This window comes from Microtus pennsylvanicus, chromosome 1 (assembly GCF_037038515.1).
Source record: "Microtus pennsylvanicus isolate mMicPen1 chromosome 1, mMicPen1.hap1, whole genome shotgun sequence".
Taxonomy (NCBI): domain Eukaryota; kingdom Metazoa; phylum Chordata; class Mammalia; order Rodentia; family Cricetidae; genus Microtus; species Microtus pennsylvanicus.
Genome location: NC_134579.1, coordinates 212,177,293 through 212,197,349, shown reverse-complemented (window position 1 = coordinate 212,197,349; position 20,057 = coordinate 212,177,293). Strand labels below are relative to the sequence as shown.

General features: G+C 45.9%; 1 protein-coding gene across 3 annotated transcripts in view; it reads right to left on the bottom strand.

Moving 5' to 3' along the window:
* The window catches only part of Fndc1 (fibronectin type III domain containing 1), an 88,552-nt gene that overhangs the window by 25,333 nt on the left and 43,162 nt on the right, over positions 1-20,057 (bottom strand). For 2 of the 3 annotated variants that reach the window (XM_075950661.1, XM_075950673.1), the window contains 9 exons: positions 19,517-19,615; positions 17,251-17,368; positions 14,865-15,052; positions 13,917-14,024; positions 10,734-10,922; positions 6,743-9,154; positions 4,876-4,976; positions 2,532-2,643; positions 1,193-1,660 (listed from right to left, as the gene is read on the bottom strand). In XM_075950661.1, the coding sequence (XP_075806776.1) occupies positions 1,193-1,660; positions 2,532-2,643; positions 4,876-4,976; positions 6,743-9,154; positions 10,734-10,922; positions 13,917-14,024; positions 14,865-15,052; positions 17,251-17,368; positions 19,517-19,615 (3,795 nt within the window). The remainder of the gene's footprint in view (positions 1-1,192; positions 1,661-2,531; positions 2,644-4,875; positions 4,977-6,742; positions 9,155-10,733; positions 10,923-13,916; positions 14,025-14,864; positions 15,053-17,250; positions 17,369-19,516; positions 19,616-20,057) is intronic. The other variant, XM_075950665.1, reaches the window with a different exon arrangement.

Sequence of the window (20,057 nt, the reverse complement as noted above, 5' to 3'; positions counted from 1 at the left end):
CCACACACAGACTCCGCACACGTATACCCAGTACCCCTCCCATAAACAATGCTAAAAAGAGGAAATTCAGATGTGTACTCACCGAGTGAACAGCGGAAGAGTTCTCTCCCCCAGTGGCTCTCTCCCTTGGTTTGCGTTTCTTTTTCTCGACTGTGGACTTTGAAGATGTGTCCAGTTTTCCCGTTAATTTTGCACCTCTCCATGCAAACAATGCCTTGGGAGTGGATCCTCATTCTGAGCACAGTGTTCAGGCTCAGATTCCTCAGAACACCTCACAGGCAGCAACGCTCTGAGTATCCCTGGCTTGCAAAACACATCCTAGAGGAAGGGTCTTCGCTGCATCAGACTAAAAAAAATATTCAGGCTTTACAGGCTACGTGTGTCTTTCCGACCCTAGGGAAGAGCGTGTGTCTGTCCCTCTTTGCTCGGATGCCTGAGAAGAGGCTGATGATGTGCCGTGACCTAGATCTTCACAGATGTGGTTCTTCAGTGGGAAGACAGACAGATGTCAGGAGTGACCAGAGGGCCCAAACCAACCATAGCAAAGCAGAAGCGGTATGGTCTTCTGATGGAAACCCCGTCCTCTCAGGAGAAGGCTCATCACTTGAGACTGACGTTCTCCAAAGGGAAGGCTGATCACCCAGAGTTTCACTGCCCAGCACAGTGTTGACTTCCTGGAGCTCACAGCTGTTATCTAATGGGCCTCACAGTCAGAACCCGTCAGACCTGATCACTCACGCGATCACAGAACCAACCTACCAATCTCTCTCTCTCTCTCTCTCTCTCTCTCTCTCTCTCTCTCTCTCTCTCTCTCTCTCACACACACACACACACACACACACACACACACACACACACACACCAAGTTACAGAAACACACATCTAAAAAAACATATCCCAAACCAATAACACTAAGTTTCAGCTGTCAGATAAACAAAAGACACCCTGAGGTTTTGGAGGAACAACAAACGCACACATGTATACACTGTATATGTGACACAGTGCATCTCACACTGTACTTCTTAGTTCCTGAATCTGACGACCCTGCTGTAAAAGTTTTGACAAACAACGGCCCTGGGAATCCAAATGCCTCTGCCGGGCTGCCAATCCGCTCTGCCCAGTACTCACCCCTTTCTGGCAGGCTCTGAGACCCGCCTCTGTAAGCTTTCTACATTAAAACAAAGCTGGTTACCTTCCTCGGGGTAGCACTCCGGGATCCCATTTGCGCCCATGATAAGGTTGCCGGCTTCGTCCTGTTGTTCCACGGTCCCAGGGGGACAGGTAGGAGAAAGGGTGGTAGGTTCCGGAGTGGTGGTAGTGGTGGTTGTCCTCCGGGTAGCTCGGATTGTAGTTGTGGGACGCCTGGTGGTGGTCGTGCGGCGCGTGGTAGTGGTGGTGGTCCGGCGGGTGGTGGTCCGACGGGTGGTGGTGGTTTGGGGTTGAAGGGTTGTGGTGGTAGGCACAGTGGTGGTCGTCGTGGTTGGTGGCATGGTGGTGGTGGGAGGATGAGTGGTTGTTCTGATGACCTCCAAACCCACCAGGGGCTTCCCTCCGAGACTCAGGATGGGTTTATCCTGGGCACTGGCCAGAGGTTTGCCATGTCTCCCCTGCCCAAAGAGGGGGAGGCCATCGGGACTCACCATAGGAGTTCCTCCCAGATCTGAAATGAAGCCAAGCAAGAGATAAACAACAAGGTGAAACAATCCAGGGGACAGAAAACACAATGAGAAAGCATCTTCTCAAAGCGTATGCATGCCTACACTTTAATCATCAAAAGACAGAGGAGCAATGGTGTGTGTCTGAGGTGCTGGTATCTGTAGCTTTGCAGAGAGATGGGCTTAGGAGACTGCCCATTCCCGCTATAGAACTACATAAACTCTTGAGTCGGTGTGCGCCACATCCAGAGAAAACTGTCTGTTAAGGGAAGTGGTCCTTTGCTTGCTCTTTCTATCCCTCGGGGAGAAGACATGTTAGGTTGGGCCAGAGACTGCAAACATTTCCATAGAAGTCCAGAGAGTAAGACTTTTAAGCTTTCCGGGCCAGGTGGAGCTATTCGACTCAGCCCTTGTAGAGCGAAACACTCAGCAGACAAAGCCTAAACAATACATAAGTGATGAACTAGATGATACATAAGTAAGTGTTCCTGTATTCCAAGTTAGCTTTCGTGTATGGACACCGAAATGTGAATTTCATATCATTTTATCATATGCCACAGACATTCTTCTTTTGGGGCAAGAGGAAAGAGTTATTTTAAAATGTAAGAACTATTCTCACAGTCTTCCCAATCAGGCAGTACAGCCTGTGGGCTATCCTGTTCTGCCCTGAGTTCTAAATGACCAAGTTCAAGAACAAATTAGAGAACACTTCTAGAGGGGGAGACTGAAGAAACAGGGAGACTAAAGCCATGAGAAAAGAGCTAGCTCTGGCCCCATTTGGGGACCTTCTTCTCACACGGCTAAGAGCAACAAGACCACAGAAACCATTAGAAACAAGGGGTTGGGGAAGACAAAAGCTACCCGCAGCTCACTCACCCACGATGGTGCGACCATCTCCCCCGAGTCTCACCCGGAGAGGGTTGCCATGGGAGTCTTGGAGGTATCTCCCTTCAGCATTGAAGACCAAGCCACGATCCAGGTCCACAACCTAAACCAAGACAACACAGATGGAGGGGTACTGGGGATCCCCAAATGTTCACATCTCCAGCTGTGGGCACAGACATGTGAGCATCCACAGAAGAAAGGAAGTGAGAGGGAAGCCCCCTTGTCGCTATCATTCGCAGTGTCTGCAAAGTCAGATGCAATCACATCTTGTATCATATTGTTTGCCTTGTACCACTGCTTACCTATATGAAACAGAAGCTGCTCTGCTTCCCAAATATGCAAAAGACATTTCAAGTATTTTCCAGCCATTTAGTACATCGTAAACAAGAGCCAACCTCGGAATCTATCAGCTGACAGATGAACTTAAATAAATAACGGCCCAGCAGCAGCCAATAGAGGAATATGAGATCTTGTATATAGTGACCTAGCTTTATGCATATCCACGTAATGGGACTGATAATTTTGTAAAAAAAAAAAAAAAACAATTTACTTTATACATAGGCTTGAAAATGTCAAAGACATGTGTTCTGAAAAGGTATCCACCAAAATGTCCCCAACAGGTCACTTCTGAGAAATAGTTTTGAGTAAAGAATGTTTGTTTCCTTTTTTTTTGTATTCCTTATATTTAATGAGTGAATAAATAAATATTACTAGTTGCTTAAAAATATGAAATGCTTTCATTGTGTTATGTTAAAAATAAAATTTTGATTATTTAATTAAAAATTTTTAACTTATAGAACTATTATAAAAATAGCATACAGAAACTTCTTACTCTAAGAAATTGTAAATCTTGGAAATTTATTGTTTTCCTTCTGAGAATCTCCCGCTCTTTCCTGATAGTCCCTCAGTGTGGTCCTGCCCCCACAAGCATCCCCGTCTGTTAGTGAGCCTTCAGATACACACGGAGCTGACAAGGCCACAGTGCTCCCACACCGAGGAACACCTGAAACCCATCTCTACATAACCATGATGCAAAAAAATGTCCTGTTCTGACAGCAAAAACGAGACATTTGTGATAGATCCTACTTTCAAAATCAGCTCTGATTGCCATTCAGCTTTTGGCCAGGGTAGTGTCAAGACCTTTCCTATTCAGAACCATTCATAAAGCAATTCTGTTTGATTGTCATGGCTCTCATCCTTAGACCATCTGTGGTGAAATTTTTCAGACACCTTCAGTACATGTATTTTTACAACCTTTTCATCGTAAGTAGAAAGCTTGGCTGGTGATTTCTACAGTGAGATTTTTCATTCTTCCAAGGAATATTTTCAGGCCCTGAATACTGTTTTCTATCCACTGTCTCAACCCCCAAAATCCCCTAAACATTTGTCTTAGCCCCGGGCAGGAGTTTAGCATATTCATCATCTTAGTGAAAAGCACTATGACATATTTTCAGTTTCAGTCAGACAATGGTCAGATGCAAGGGATTAGCTGATAAAACTGTCTACTTGTTTAGTTTTTTGGTTTGGGTTTACTATTTTCTTTACAAAGATTTTGAGACAACTAACAAAATAAATGCACTATCTAATTATACACTAAACTAAAAATAAAAGTTAAATATAGGGTGGAATGTAGGAAAAGCCATTGTTAGGTTCCAGGTAGCTGCTGCGGTAGGACCATGAATTTCTTTGATCTTCCTGTCAATCAAGTCAAATGGAAAAACCCCAGAGTGGGGCTTTCCAAGGCTAAGCCTCACTGATCACCAAAGACTTTCTAGACATTATATTTAAGGCAGTTAAAACCATGGATGGAAAAGAAAAAAGAGAAAGTTTCTACTGTGGAGTGGCTATCGCCTTTGCTAAACATGAGACCTATCCTTTTCTTCTTTCTTAAGCTGTTAAATTCTAGGAGAAGAGGATGTGGCACCTATGCAGTCCCAGTGCCAGAGAGGCTGCGGAGCAGGAGGATCTCAAGTTTGAGGCCAGCTGGAGTACACTGAAAATTTATCAATAAGAGATGAAGAGGGAAGGGAAGGAAGGAGAAGAGAGGGGAGGGGAAAAGAGGGGAGGAGAGGAGGGGGAGAGGAGGAGAGAGGAGGAGAGGAGAGGGGAGGGAAGAGGAGGAGAAGAGAGGGGAGGGGAAAAGGGAAGGAGAGAGGAGGGGGAAAAGAAAGAGGAGAGGAGGGGGAGAGGATGAGAGAGGAGGAGGAGAGGAGAGGGGAGGGAAGAGGAGGGGGAATAGAGGGGCAGACTGCCTGATTTACTGGCACACAGTATCCATGGTTTTCTCTTCCCAGCACTTAAGAACACCTTGAGTGTGTAAAGAAGTTTACCTTACCCACTTTGTTCCTTGAGGACCATTGATAATCTTTTGTCTGTTCGGTTTTCCAACACTACCAGGAGGTATGTTCTCTTCTACATTTGGTCGTCCATTATAACCTACACAGCGGGGAAGAGGGGAAAGAAGTTCCTAGTAAATTCAACCTTCCTAGACCACTGACTTCATCAACCTGTAAGTGCAAACACTTCGTTTCCAACAAACACAAAATAGAATCTCAACCAGTAGCATCTATGTATTAGATAAGTTTGCACTGTGATTTCTACAGGACAATGCAGTGACATCCTGACCATGCTGGGGGACTGAGAATAGCCTCCTAAGTACCTCTGTTCGTGAAGTTTAAGACCTTAGTAGTTCTAGCTTCGTTTTTACCAATGAGAAGGCAGTGGAATCTCAGAGAAGAGTGGGGATGATCTCCAAGAGTTTTAGCCACCACCAAACAGCACAGCTATTTCCAGCTGCCCCCTGTCCCAGGTCCCAGTCATCCTATGATGTTGTCCTGGTGTGCTGGGCTCTGCAGCGCAGCTTGAGAAGTTAAATGAGTTGTTTCTGACCAGTTCCTCTAGGAGACAGGTGGCCTTTATTATCAACTGGTAGCCTCTGAGGCCCAGGCTGACTTCAGAAGAGTCAGGGCTTCTGACAATACTGCTGGTCAGACTTAGTGCATGCCTCCCCTTATATAGCAAGCATGTAGTGTGTTCTTTTACATACAAGACCCTGGTAAACTCTACATCTAGCTCTATGTCACTTACAACAATCCTAGGAGAAAAAACTACCCCCAAATGGGACAATGCATCAAGCAAATTAACATGATGCCAGGCACGGTGGTTGATGCCTGCACCTCAGCACTCAAGGGCTAAAACAAGAGAACCGCTTTAAGTTTGAAGGGAACTGGAGCCATACAGTAAGTGCCAGGGCAGTCGGGACTAGGGTGAGGCACCGTCTCAAGTGAATGAATTAATGAGTCAATAACTAATGCCACCAGATTCCCACACACTTGCTGAAGATGCTCTAAAAAACTCCAGTTACATACGAGGGAAGTACAAGGTTCAGCAGACTGCAAACTTAAGGCAAATGCCAGGGATCCTACCCTGCGGGTTCACATGGACCCTAGTTCATAGCTGCCTATGTTCCATTGTCTGTTACAGAATTCCGGGCATGTGTTAGCCTGACCCAACTCTATGACAACGTTACCAAGTGCTTTCTGCAGGTTGTAGACACCATTTGGTGAAGAAATGTCTAAGAAATTCCTACAGAAGATATTTGAAATTGTACTAGGGTTTATTTGGTTAAGTTTTACATGCAAAAGATAAGGATGAAACAAGCAGAAGACAAGCCTGTACACACACACACACACATAAGCACACACAAACACTTGCATACACACATACATGCACAAAAACACACACACAAACACATATATGCATACATACACACATATATACATATATATATATATACACACACACACACATACATGTGTTATTACTGTTGATTCCTTAAATATCTTCTGTCAAGTGAATAACTGAAAATAACATTTGGGTATGACACATTGTCCCAGATGAAGAGGCAGTTTGGAGGGTGACAATATTCTCGGTGTCCGGAGCCCAGCTGCAGCTCAGACATCTCTGATGTGACTTGAAGCCGGCAGTTCTGACCTCTGCGGGTCAAACCCATCTAAAAGCAGTGGCCACTGTACAACCAACCACGGCCCCAACACACAACTGAACAGAGAAGTGGGAATGGTACCTGCTCGGTTATCATGGATGCTTAGTAACACAAATTAAAATAAGCTTTAAAACAACCACTTAGCACTTTTTAGAAAGAAATATAAAAGTTTGGTTGGCTAAAAGTGAGAACCAATTACCTTGTGCGAGCACGGGTCTCGGCGGGTGGCGCGAGACTGGGGTCCGGAATCGTCGCTGCATCCGCTGGCGCAAGGAAAGCATGGGCGTTGTGGAGGAGTAGCTGGGAGGGGCATGGGTGGTATACCTTGGCCAGGAGTGGGTGCTGGCCATGGGACTCGCAGTAGCAGGGTTTCGAGGCTGGTACCGTGGAGGTGGGTGTGTGGCTATTGAAGGGCTGCCTGGTGGTCGCCTTCCAGGGATGGCGTTCTCCTCCTTCACAAGGCTCCCTCCCTGGGGAACCAGCCCAACCGCAGCCATGTCTTTGTCAAAGTTTCTGTCCGCATATTTATTGCCCCTTTGGGAGGAGGAAGAAGGCCACTTTGAGGTGGACAGAGAGTCTTCCTTGCCTTTTAAAAGTCCTTCCTTTTCCTCTTCCTCTTCCTCCTCCTCCTCAGTAAAGACTGACTGCAGAGATTCAGGAGGCAGGGGACCCTTGGAAGGGGAGATCTTCTTCACTGGTGTGGCCTGGAATCCAGCCCTGCCAGGAACCTGGGCCGGAGAGTGGGGGCTGCCAGGCCGGCTGGGTCTCACAGAGGCTCCTGTGTGGCTGGGCTGAGGGCTGCTATCGCTGTTCCCTATCTGGGAGCCCACCTGCCGGTGTCTGAATGTGGATGGAGTGGCATCCTTGGCACGAGCCGAGTGAGTGAGAGGCCGGGAATCTGGAGTCTCAATTTCAGTGCTGTTTTCCTCATAGCTGCTCTGGGACTCCTCATCCTGACTCTGGGAAGCCGAGGGGAGCACCCCTTGGGAGTTCATTGTGTGTGACCGGTCACGCCCTGACTCATCACTCTTACTCTGAGAACTAGAAACTTCTGAGCTGCGGCCAGGTGTCATTCTTCTGGGAACAGTGGACCCAGGGAAGGGCTGTGACCTCGGTGCTGGAAGCCGAGCAGGGGGTAACTGGCGACTGGTAGACCCTGGGGATGTCTGATGGGCATCCTCGTTGGTTCTCTGTTCAAAGTCCCGTGCCTTGGAGGACAGAGGGGATTTGCCCCCAGGATGTGCATCTGCTCCAGCAGCTTTGGGGTTTTCTGGGATGGGATCCTTCCTGTACAAGCTAGCTCCTCTCTGGGGGCCTCTTCTTAGGGTGTCCCATCCCCCAGAGGCTGGGTGCCTGGACGAGGAAGGTGTACGATTGTTGACCACAGTGGCTGGAAGTGGCTCTTCATCCTCACCATCTCCATAGACATTAGACCTGGTGTGGGGTGCTGGCTGTGAAGGAGACCTGGTGAGGACTTTCGGAGCTGAGGTAGACTGAGTAGACCCAGAGGGCTGCAGTCTTAGTCCCCGGAATCTGGGGAATCTGTTCGGATTTCTGCTGTGGGCAGAGAAGGGCTTATTCCGTGTCAAACTGAAGTGTCCCAAGGCAGGCCGGGTTTGCTGGGTCTGAGCAGTGACCTCAGCCTGCCTTCTGGTGTCCCCTGCATCTCCGTCAACATCTCCTCCACCATCAGAAGTGTCCTCTTCCTCTGAGCCTTCTGTCAGGGAAAAGGGGCGAGAAGAGCCAGAAGGTGACACAGCAGTGTGGGAAGGTGCATCCTGGCGGTCCTTCCAGCCCCTAGAAAGCTGGGATCTGGAGTGTGGTCGAGAGGAGCCTCTGTGCAGGGGGCCATGACCCAGGGGTTGGGCCGTGACACTGGAATCCTCCTCACTGGCAGAAGACTGAGAACGCCTCGATGCAGACGGCTCTGCCTTCGCCCCTGGGAGCAGCCTGCTTTTGTCCCTGAGCGTGTCAGAAGCCACATGGTGGCGAGGGGTTGCGGTGGGCTTGGACCCAACTGGATTCTTAGTTGTCTGGTAAGAAGCAGCTTTAGGATCAGGGGAAACTTCTTGATCGTCCTCATTTTGGTTCATGGAATCATTGTCTGTAGAGCTTCGCTGGGTATAGGTAGAAGAGACTGAAGTCACTGAAGATTCAACCCTTGGATGAGGGTGGGGGACCAGGGAGGTGCCACGCCTATCCATCCCCTCCTTGCGGGGCAGCACTGGTAAGCCAGTCCTTGCTGGAGTCCTGCCAGGAGCTGGAACCCAATGACCAGATCTACTTGGTACCCTCAGGGGCCGCCTCCGGTCTAGGGTTTCCGCCCGTGATGGACGAGGATCTTCAAGGGAATCCAGCTCCTCCTCACCATTGATGTCCGTGGTCTGGGGATCCAGCTCCCCCATTTTAGAGTGAAGTTGGGTTTTCCGAGGTGGAACACCGTTAGCCAGGATTTTGTTCTTTAAGTCAAGGAGATCATCCATGGCATTTTTGGCTGGGGGAGTGTGTTCTGAAGAAGCTGCGGTTTTAGGAGTAAAGGGAGAAGGCTGAGGTTTCTCAGGTTTCCGGATGTTCCTTCCATCCTGGTGTGCACTGGCCTCTGGGGAACTGGCTGGAACAGATTTTTAAATGGTGGGTGTTAGGGGAGCTTTAGGAGCATCTGCCATCCAGTGTGGAGGAGTTCCACGTGTCTCATTGTAACTGATTCCTTCTAATTCCTTAGACCACGACACATGCACATCCCCAACTATAACATTCTTTTTGTTCTTGCTCTAGTTTACTTTGTATAAACTAGATCCTATGTGTGGATTGAATCAGGGCACGCCTCGCTGTATCATCTGAAGAAATTCTAGAATGAGGGTTTAGATGGACAGTCAGCCCTGTATCCTGCATCAATGGATCCTGCAGACTCAGATTCCACCAATCTTGCCTCAAACATTTAAGGAAAAAAATGTGTCTGTACTGACTGTGTGTAGACTCATTTCCCCCTAAGTAATATAGTGTCCACAGAGTGTTCTCACTACATTATTGTGTAAGTAGGCTACAAGTGATTTGGAGCATACAGGGAAATGTGTGTGTGGGTTCTATGCAACACTTCTGTTTCAGAGAAAAGGACGTGAACTTCTGCAGAGTTGGCATGATTGGGGGTCTTGGAACCAACCCCCAAACACTGAGACATGACTATGAGTCACTGGTTTCTTAAGTACAAGGTCTTAAGTAGGGCTTTCTTAAGCTAAGTACCAGTATGATGCCAATGTAGCATGGCTGTTCTTAATGTCAAGCAACCTATACTCGGTTTCAGAGTAACGGCAGATGGAACTTGTAAGTGGCTTGAGTGAGCTCCAAGCTTGGACACTCTGAAGCCCCACCAGGATTCCGTCTCCCCTCAACACACTTTCACTTGCTTTCTCTCTGACCTAGTGTGTCTTTCATATTGGATGCATTTGTATCTCCAAAATTAGGCTTAAACTAGAGCCCAGAGTCGACAAAACAGTATCTTAAACATATCCTGTGGTTCATTCTGTCTTGAGAGAAGAACAGGCTGAGGGAAGGGAGGTTGTATTGGGAAGGAGTTCCTACAGCAACAGGGGGACCTAGAGGGAACAGACAGCTTTTTCAGTGTCTTCCAGCATGAAACCATGGGGTTTCGCAACACACAGAGGAGACAGCTGTGTGTTTCCAGAATAAATGCCGAAAAGAAGCAATGAAGGGAGCCTGGTCCACCAACAGACCACCCCATCTCTGGATCTTTGAGAACTTGTTAGTTTTATTACTGATCAGATAAACCAGGCAATTGGAAGTCTTCTGAGAAATGTTGCACCCCAAAATACTAGAGGACAAAATGAGCCATTTAAAGCATGCAGCATAAGGCTTACAATTAAAAGGCCAAATTAAGCTTACAAACATGTTCTTTCCCTCCCAATATAAGCCCCGAGTAAAACACTAATACTAAGGTAATCATATAATCAATATATTGATAATACTGTCAATAAATTAATATCAGTAGTAACATTTTAGTCTTTGGAAAGATTGACTTCAAAGGGGACTACAAAGCACTTTAGAGACAGCTGTGCAAACTCACCCCTGAAAAATCAACTGAGCACATCTAAACCCAAAAGCATGATTCAAAGTAACACAAAACAAACAACAGGAATGAGGAGAGAGGAAAAGCACAAACACACAATGCTTACTTGTTGGTATAGTGACAATGAAGGCTTTGGAGTGTGGCCCCGGGCCTCTCCTGTTTGTGGCCCGGATTTTGAACAGATAGCGTTCCCCAGGCTGCAGACCGTCCACCAGGGCAGAAGTGGTGTGTCCAGAGAAGGTGAGGGACTTTGCTCCAAATGGTTTGAGAGCCGGGGCATATGAAAGAATGTATTCTGAAATGATTTGGCAGACGGTTGGAAGGAAGAAAATGAAAACAGTCCTGCATCCAGCAGACAGACCGCGGGGGCAGAATGAGTTAGAACACACATGGCTGAAGCTAACACCCTGGCGATGACCACCTGGTCGGCAGCTGCAGTGGAAGAACAGGGTGCAAGGCAAGCTCACACTCGTTAGTGTCCTTGGAAGTCACAGGCGGGCAACTTGCTAGCTTAAGCAAATGAAGCACACGAGGTAGGGGCAGTTGTCTATATACAACTGATCAAATATTTATATATATACATATATATGTATATATACATACACATATATACTAGTTTGGGGGTTCCATTTACTTACAAACTTTCTATAGTGGCATCAGCATACCCTAGCATAAGAAACCAAGGGACCCCAAAAGCACCGACTTCCAGAAACTGGTTCTGAATAACTCCTCACATCAGCTTTCATTTACCAAGTGGAGTGACTCTTAGTATATTAACTCAGAAAAAAAATTCCATATCTGGCGTAAAATTTCATTCTTGTAAGAATTATAAAAGTTCTTATTCACTCTGTGCTGCTGAGAATACTTCATAGTATTTGAAACTGCGAAGGAAAGTCACTGATAGAGCGGTGTGGTTCCTAACGTTCCTATTTTTATTGGCTTGTCTATAAGCACAGAATGCTCTTGCAGTTTAGCAACCACAAACAGTTCAGTATGAGGAACTGTTTCTTTTATTACATCTGAATTTTGTTAATATTTATTTATATTTTAAGCTTCTTTATTATATTTTTTGAAATTAAAATGTAATTACACCATTTTGCCTCTTCCCCCTCCTACCCCTCTCAAGCGTCAGCCCTGAAATTATGTGTATACAAATAACATTAGCTGGGTTGGGCAGGTTGTATCTATATATTTAGAAACATGTACATATATATGCAACAATAAAGACAAATGCATAGTTCATAGTGTCATTTTAACGTTCAACAAAGAATTGCCCTTGCCTATTCTCTCAACAAATTTAAGATTCCAATAACTTACCAAGCTAATAAGAGCATGACCTCAGAAAAAAATCCTTTGAATCCCAGAAAAACCACGCAATTACATGAGTGTAGGGAATCTTTCCCCTTCCTCTAAGGCCTCAGCTTCTCACAGTGCACAGAATATATAATATTTTCACCTAGAAAAGTCTTTGCACCATCTGTCTGGGGAACACAGCACTCTTTTCTTATAGAACTTGTCATTTATAATCACAAAAAGTAAGAAGTGGGTGAGCTTCCGTCCTACAAAACCTTACAATTAGATTCCTTAATGGATTAGGTACATCTAGAAAAACTCCTAGCCTTATCAAAATGTGTACTCTCTTACTACGTTTTATGTTTCCCAGACACAGAAAATATCCCCAATTTATCATGAATTTTAATCTCACAATTATACCCATATGGAAACTAAACAGGGTTAAGATACATAAATCTCTTCCATCTGTAAGAACTCAGTAACTCTCATTTCTGGCAACATTTGACTGTCGACCTGTGGTTTCCTTTGGCATTGGTTATGATATACACTAAGATGTGAGACAGAAAAAGAATGAGTCTGTATTATGAAAATAAATTCACTAGATGAACAGTAACTACTGTTGTCAAAAACTGAAAATCTAATTAGCCAAAATGTTGTCATTTGTTCCTGTGGCACATGGAGACAAACTTCTTTTGAAGAAAAAAATCCATTCTTTCTAAAAAGTGAAAAGAAAAGAAGTATAGGACAGTCATGCCAATCATCTTCCTGGAGACACACCGTTCTAATAAAGTCACATGACATGTGAGCCACTTCATCTTATGGTTGAATGAAAAAAAAATGAGCCATTTAATAGTTTCCTTCGGGAAATTCTCAAAGGAGACTGGTCATGGTTTTCTGTGTTTCTCTAAGCCTGAACAAACTCCTCAGAGCTTTTGTTGGTATCAGATTTAAATTTGCAAACCAAACCTAATGTGGTATTTTGAATGTCATTGGCCCCCATAATCTCATAGGGAGTGGCACTATTAGGAGGTGTGTCCTTGTTGGAGGAAATGTGTCACTGTGGGTGGGCTTTGAGGTCTTCTATGCTCAAGATACCATTCAGTGTCTCAGTTCACTTCCTGTTGCCTGTGCAAGATGTAGAGCTCTCGGGTCCCCCTCCAGCACCATGCCTGCCCGCACACCACCGTGTCCCACCACTATGATAATGAATTGAATGTCACCCCAATTAAATGTTTTCCTTTATACAAGTTCCTGTGGTCATGGTGTCTCCTCACAGAGACAGAAACCCTAACTAAGGCACCTTGTAACAAGAGAAAGATTCCTTTCTCTAATAGAGATTCCATCCTTCCTACTGTGAGGTGCACTTGTCAGCAAAGCCAGGCAAAATCCAGTGTGAGTCTTTAAAACGTCTCCAGATTACTGAACCTTTTCCATTGTTTTCTTAGCAGTCCCAACAGACTACTTTGCAGTTTCACCAGCTGTACACATCTCTTTCTCCTTTTGTCCTTTTAAGGCTCTGATAATCTTTTTCTCTATTTTTCTCATCCTTTCCTTGACCCAAATAAATCAATGCAGGCTGAAATTTAGGGAACAAATCCACTTTCTGGAAGTTATAACTTAAGGTTTTCAGCCCCATTAAAAGTATTTACTGTGTCATTAAAGATCTTTATAGTCCCGGCCCACCCCTGCCAGCTTCTCCTTTCAGGATCTTGCAGGCACAAGGGAAAGCTCTAGATTTAGCACAGGGTATAAAGGCTATGACAGCACATAGTACAGTTAAAAATGTCTCCAGGGTGACTAGCCTAAAGATCCCGCCTGCAGGAAGATCACAAGAATAGCTGGCAGGGGATCACGTACAGCTCAGGAAGCCTCTGTGTCCCCCGGGTTTGTCCCCCGGGTTAGTATCTCACTGTACATGGTGTCTGTCTAGTTTCTGTCAGTCACCAGAGTAGCATTGCTCAGGAAGAACACTACGGGGTAAAGAGGAGACAGCTACCTTTCACTTTCCCTTCGGTCTCTGGCAGTGCATCCCAGGACACGGTGACAACCGTGGGCTTGCCACTGACTGGCCAGACATTCAGGTTCTCCGGGGCAGTGGTGGGAGCTAGAGGATGGCAGAAAACAAAGATGTCACAGGGCTCTCGTGGACCTTCCAAGTGGATACTGTGTTCACGTCAATGACACACGAGCGATGGCTCTATACTAGCTTTCTGGAAAGTGACTTAATGCCACTTCCTCCAACTCATGCAGCGAGTTTAGAAATAGGCTTTTAGAAATTCCAATTTTCTCTTCTGGCTCAATATCACAGAATCAGAACTGCAAAATCTCTAACATCCTTTCGGTGCAACTTTTGTCTTTCTGACAGGGACTCACTATGTTACCCTAGCTGGTCTGGAACTCGATAAGTAGACCAGGCTAGCCTTGGATTCACATAGACCCACCACTTCTGTGTCCCAAGTGCTGGGATAAAAGTCATGCTACCATATCCAGCCTCCTACAACTTTTAAAGATGTAGTTCTGGCTGTTATTGAGTAATATTGGCTACAGAAAAGAAGTTCCCTAAATTCAAATATAACCCCAACTTCAGGAAGAACATATATCAAAAGCTAGGCCACCCAGGGACACTCGTGGCCACAACAGCAACTTGTGTATGCTTCACCCTGGAACTCAGTGGGTTTGACACGTCAGAAGAACATTTTGGCAGAAACGGGCTACCACAGTACAAAGCATAGGCCCAACACAAACTGCTCCTTAACCTCTTCCATTTTTCTCTTTCCCTTTTAATTTAATAGTCTGAACCCAAACTCTAACTCTAATACAAACTCTACTAGTAAGATTTTAGTTAGTGAGACTTTAAACATGGCCGGCGCTACCCTGTGTCACCCTGAATTCTCAGTTACCAGTGGTCCCCAGTAGGAAGCCCAAGGCCATTTTAGACACAAACCGGATTCCGGCGTTCTCTGGAAGATGGAGGCGCTCCACTTGCCGTCTCGTTCACCTTGTGAAATCCGGACTGCGAATTCATACACCGTGTCTGGGATCAGGTTGTCCACCAGTACACGCCTGTTAGACACTTGCTTGTAATCCCACCTGGCCGACTCCCCCTTCTCACGGTAGCGCACAGTGTACTGTCTATGAGAAAACACAATCAACAATCCTCGTGGGGGCCAGAGTCTTTGAAGCTGAATTCCAGATTCCTTGCTGCTTGTTTCTCCCTGGTGACTTTTGGAAGGTGAGGGGGGAGATGTGAGGAGAAAAATCTAAGCTTTGACTGTATCATTGGCTCTCAGAATCTGCAGACAGGGTCCCTGGAAAGAAGTGTAAAACAGGCCAAGAAATATAGAGTGTATTGCTGTCCAAGACTGAAAATGTCCCAGTGTTCCAAAGACCAAACAGAGAAGACAAAAGGAAGGGGTAAAGGGAGGCAGGCAGTGGTGTGTGTGCACATGGATTGAAGAATGTGACAGTCCCAAGAACACACACACATGAATGCGCACATAAAAACCCTCGTTTCATGCTCATTTGGGCATGTTCTACAGGCTCAGAACAGGGAACAAGTGGCCTTGAATAGACTGACTGCTGTGAAATGGAGCAGGACAGAGTGGCTTGGAGAGGCCCAGTATGATCTGCAGAGAGAGAAACACCCAATGTACTGATTCTCAGAAGCCCAGACAGCATACATCTACAACACTCTCAGGGCAGCAAACTCTAAAGCCTGGATGTCTTTTAATCAAGCTTTCCTTCATGACTTCTCATTAGAAAGCCTTTGAGGCATTAAAAATGTTCTGTTCAGGGATCAAGAGAGTTCAGTTGGTAAAGTGTTTGCAAGGCAAGTGTAAGGACCAGAGTCTGATTCACAAAAACCATGCAGGAAAAAAACATGCATGGGGGTACATGCTTATAATACCAGACAGGGTCACCCCAGAACTTGCTGGCCAGCCAGCCTAGCCTACTTGGCAAACTTCAGGCCAGTGAGAGAGTCTCTATCAAGATCATAAATAAAAAAGACAGAAGATACCTGAGGAACAGCAACTGAGGTTGACCTCTGGCTTCTGCATGCACAGGTACATGTGTGTGCATACAAGTGTTATCAGTTATGTGTAGATGGCAGGAGAAGGCATCAGCTGAAGACACAGCACAGCAATGGATAAAGCATTCCTTCTGAGGAGAGTTCTAGTTTCCCCTGGTTGGAAACCAAAGCCCAGGGGTAATTATGAATGCTTCCTGTTGGGGGAGAGTATACTGACAGAGAAGCACAGTGACTGCTCTGAGCACCTCAACAGGGGTCATTCTGCCAGCAGACAGTCAAGCCTATCCTGTACCTACTAGGGATCATAGTGTATACACATTCATAATCTGAGCATTGTATTTCTTATATTTCAAAGTATGTCCCACTTTCCTGCTGTAGACAGGTTCAAAACTCAGTACATAGTAATCAGGCTACAAACCTTTGGCTTTATCTTGGTTGTACAAACTATCAAGTCTTAGAACATAGAAATTTTTTTTTACTCATATTCACGGAATTTCTCTGCAGTTTGGAAAACCATGAAACTCATATAAAGATGATTCTAACTTGATAAAGTTGTTTTGTCTGTGGCTACTACAGATGGGTATAAAAGACAGACCAGCACAACATCATGAGCTAAGAAAAGGTGCTCTTTGTTACACACAGCAAGCAGGACATGACATACTTCAGAGATCAGCGAATGTCTACAGAGAAGCCACGTGTGCACCATTCAACAAGCATCTACCACTCTACATAAAAATCCATCCTGCCTTGACTCTTCAAGAAGACTCCTCTCACCGTGAACACAGCACAGAGGGAAACTGAGGCCAGGGAACAACAAGCATAGAAAATTTCCACACAGACAAAATGGAGCCCGAGAGATGTGAATTCCTGTTCCATGAATTACACTCCCAGGTCCTATTTGATTTGCAGGAAACAGCTTGCCACAGAGTCCTGGAACATTCAGTAGCAAAAGAGGGGTTGGCACCCACACAGGCAAGAAAATGGAATCAGGATGGAGAGATGGGTCTGTGGTTAAAAGCACTGGGCTCTTCCACAGGATCCAGGTTTGGTTCCCAGCACCTGCATGGCGGCTCACAACCATCTATAACTCCAGTTGCAGGATATCCGATGCCCTCTTCTACCTCTGTAGACACCAATCGTGCACATGGTACACGAGTCCACATGCATACATGCCAGCAAAACACTGATGCACAAGAAGTAAAATAAATAAATCTTTACAAAGCTAAAACAGAAAATTACTGAATGAAGTCCAGAGAAGCTGTGTTCCTCATACATAAAGATAAGAAATAAGCGTATGTACCTTGATGCGACAACTCTCTTCTGTTTCTCCACAAGAGGGTCCACCCAGGCTACCAGTACGGACTGAGATGACATGACCCGGACACTGATATCTTCAGGTACATCCAGCTCACTGTCCTCTGGAATGACAGTGGGCACACAAATCGGCTCCTCTTACCATAGGTTCTCTACTGACTTCCTCAGGCCAAGCCATGCCTAACTTTTAGTTGCTTGTTCTTAATTCAGGTCAAACGAGATAAGCAGAAAGATAAGAGATCACTCTGTCTGTATTGCGGGAGAGAGGTCGAAAGAAACTTTGCCCCCGAAGGAAGTGGCACTATTAGGAGGTGTAACTCTGTTGAAGTAAGTGTGACCTCAGTGGAGGAAGTGTGTCACTGTGGGGAGGGCTTTGAGGTCTCTTTTGCTCAAGCTTCACTCGGTGTGACACTGAGTCTGCTTCCTGTTGCCTGCAAGATGTAGGCCTCTCAGTGCTTCTCCAGAAACCACGTCACACCATGATGATAGTGGGTTGAACCTCTGAACTCTCATCCACCACCCCAGCTGAATGTTTTCCTTCATACAAGTCTCCGTGGTCAAGGTGTCTCTCCACAACAATAGAAACACCAGCTAAGATGAGGGAGATCTCCACTTTTCTTAGCCATTCTCTAGGAAGTAAGGAGTTCACTGTAAAAGCTAACTGAGCCAAGCAGCATCAGAGGAGTGCAAAGGAGCTGCCACCCCTTCTTAGAAAACGCTGCAAGAAACTCTGCATTTGCTCGTTACATGCTGCAAATTTCTTAGAATACTAAAACCTTCATGAGGCTATGTGGGGGTGGGAGTTCACAGTGCTAGTCTTTAGAGATCGGGATGTGAAGTAAAGATTCTGCTTTAAACAACGGTTATGAATTTCATGGGAATCAATGTTCTTCACACTTTGGAGTACGTGGTTGCAAGGCAGATTAAATGTTATATTCAGATATAAGAAAGAGGTAAGTTTGTCAATTTCTTGCTGCCATTTATTTTTGTCATCAAAAATGTAGTCACAAAGTTCACCATCTTACTCCAGTCTGTAACTAAGACCCACAAGGTGTCCTCAGCTTTGCTTTCTAACTCTCTTATGTTTTGGTTTTCTGTATATGGGTCATTTGATTTCAAAAGAATACATATTTGACCTAAGTGAGGAAAGTTGGAACAGACTGTTAGAAAAGCCGCCCAAGCTCTATGTAGTAATCTTTGAATGATACAAATGAACCAGGATCTAGGTGGGACATCCCTATGCAGCGTGGAAAACCAGAGCAAGTTCCATTTCACACTGGGACCCTGCTGGGGTTTCCTCCTATCCTGTTTAGCTTTTGGCAACCTGAGACCAGCTAGAGTCAGGAAGAGAGAGCCTAGGCTGAAGAACTGCCCTGATGAGATTGGCCTGGGACCATGTCTATAAGAGATTATCTTGATTGATGACTGGTGTGGGAAGACCAACTAGGACCCATCCCAGGGAAGTGGGCCTGGGCTGTAGAAGAAACCTAGCTGAGCTTGAGCCAGCAGGTGGGTCCTGCTTCAGTCCTGGCTTAGGTGTTTGCCTTGACTTCCCTCAAGGGATGACTGTCACCCGAAAGGGTAATAGGACATTAACCCTTTCCTCTCCTAAGCTGCTTCCGGTCATGGTGTTTATCGCAGCAGCAGAAAGGAGCTAGAGCACCTTAACTGAGGTTCATGGCCAGAAAAGGTGTGTGATTGGCTAATATTATGAGTGATATAACAAATACCCACCAATGGGAGTGAGAAAAATATACTTCAATAAGTGCACAATGACTGAGATATTAGTGAACCCACAATTATGTATTTTCATACTACTCTCAATACCATTGCATCTACATAAAGTGAGCTACGGTGGTGTGTGCGCCTCCATGCTGCTCCAGCACACCTGTGCTTTCTCCTGCTGGGTTCAGTGTCTCGCTAGGGACAATTACAGATGGACAAGGTTGTGTCTTTCCATGGCACGATGCCTCACTCCCTCTAGCACTGCAAAGCAACTGTACTGCTAAGCTATCTGCAATCCGCAGTGAAACAGGCTTCATCCAAAGAATTCTCCTGTCTCTACGCATGGAAGAAATGTGTTCGTTCCTCTGACACTCTGCCCTATAGTTTCCTTCAGTTCCCTTGAAAGTCACCAACCCCATCACCCCAACACAGCTAGCACCATGGGGAACACCCATCACCCTATCACAGCCAGCACATGTGGAACACCCCAGACCATGCCTTCACCAATTGCATCCCTGGGAACATACCTGAATTCTTCCGTTTCGTGAGGGCAGCCCTATAGACGGGCTGACTCTGCCCCTGGGAGTTGGTGGACTGCAGGGAGACCACATACACCGACTCAGAGGCTGTGGACCAAAGAGCAGGACATGGGACAGTGCCCTCATTCCCCAGGACCCTCTCTGCCCTAAGAGCTTCCCCTGCCCTGCCCCAACTATGCTAAACATTTCACATGCCAGTCTTCGTGCCCACTGTGCCTTATCACGATCTTTATTTCACAGGAAAGTCAGACTCAGAGAGGTAAGGCAACTGCCAAAGTCACAGTGGAGTTGGGTCTTCCAACCGGTTCTACCCAACTTTGAGACCCAGTCTCTTACTAATTTCTGCTGAGGAAGGAGCGGGCCCTAAGCAGCTGTCACAGAGATAGAGCAGAAAGCATCCAACACTAAATGTACGCTTCTCTCTATGCCTTGGTTATTGAATACTGGGAGGAAATACAACCTCCGAACTGACAGCAGCATCACCACCCAATGACCCCAGAGCATCCCATATACTCCCCATCAATGCAGT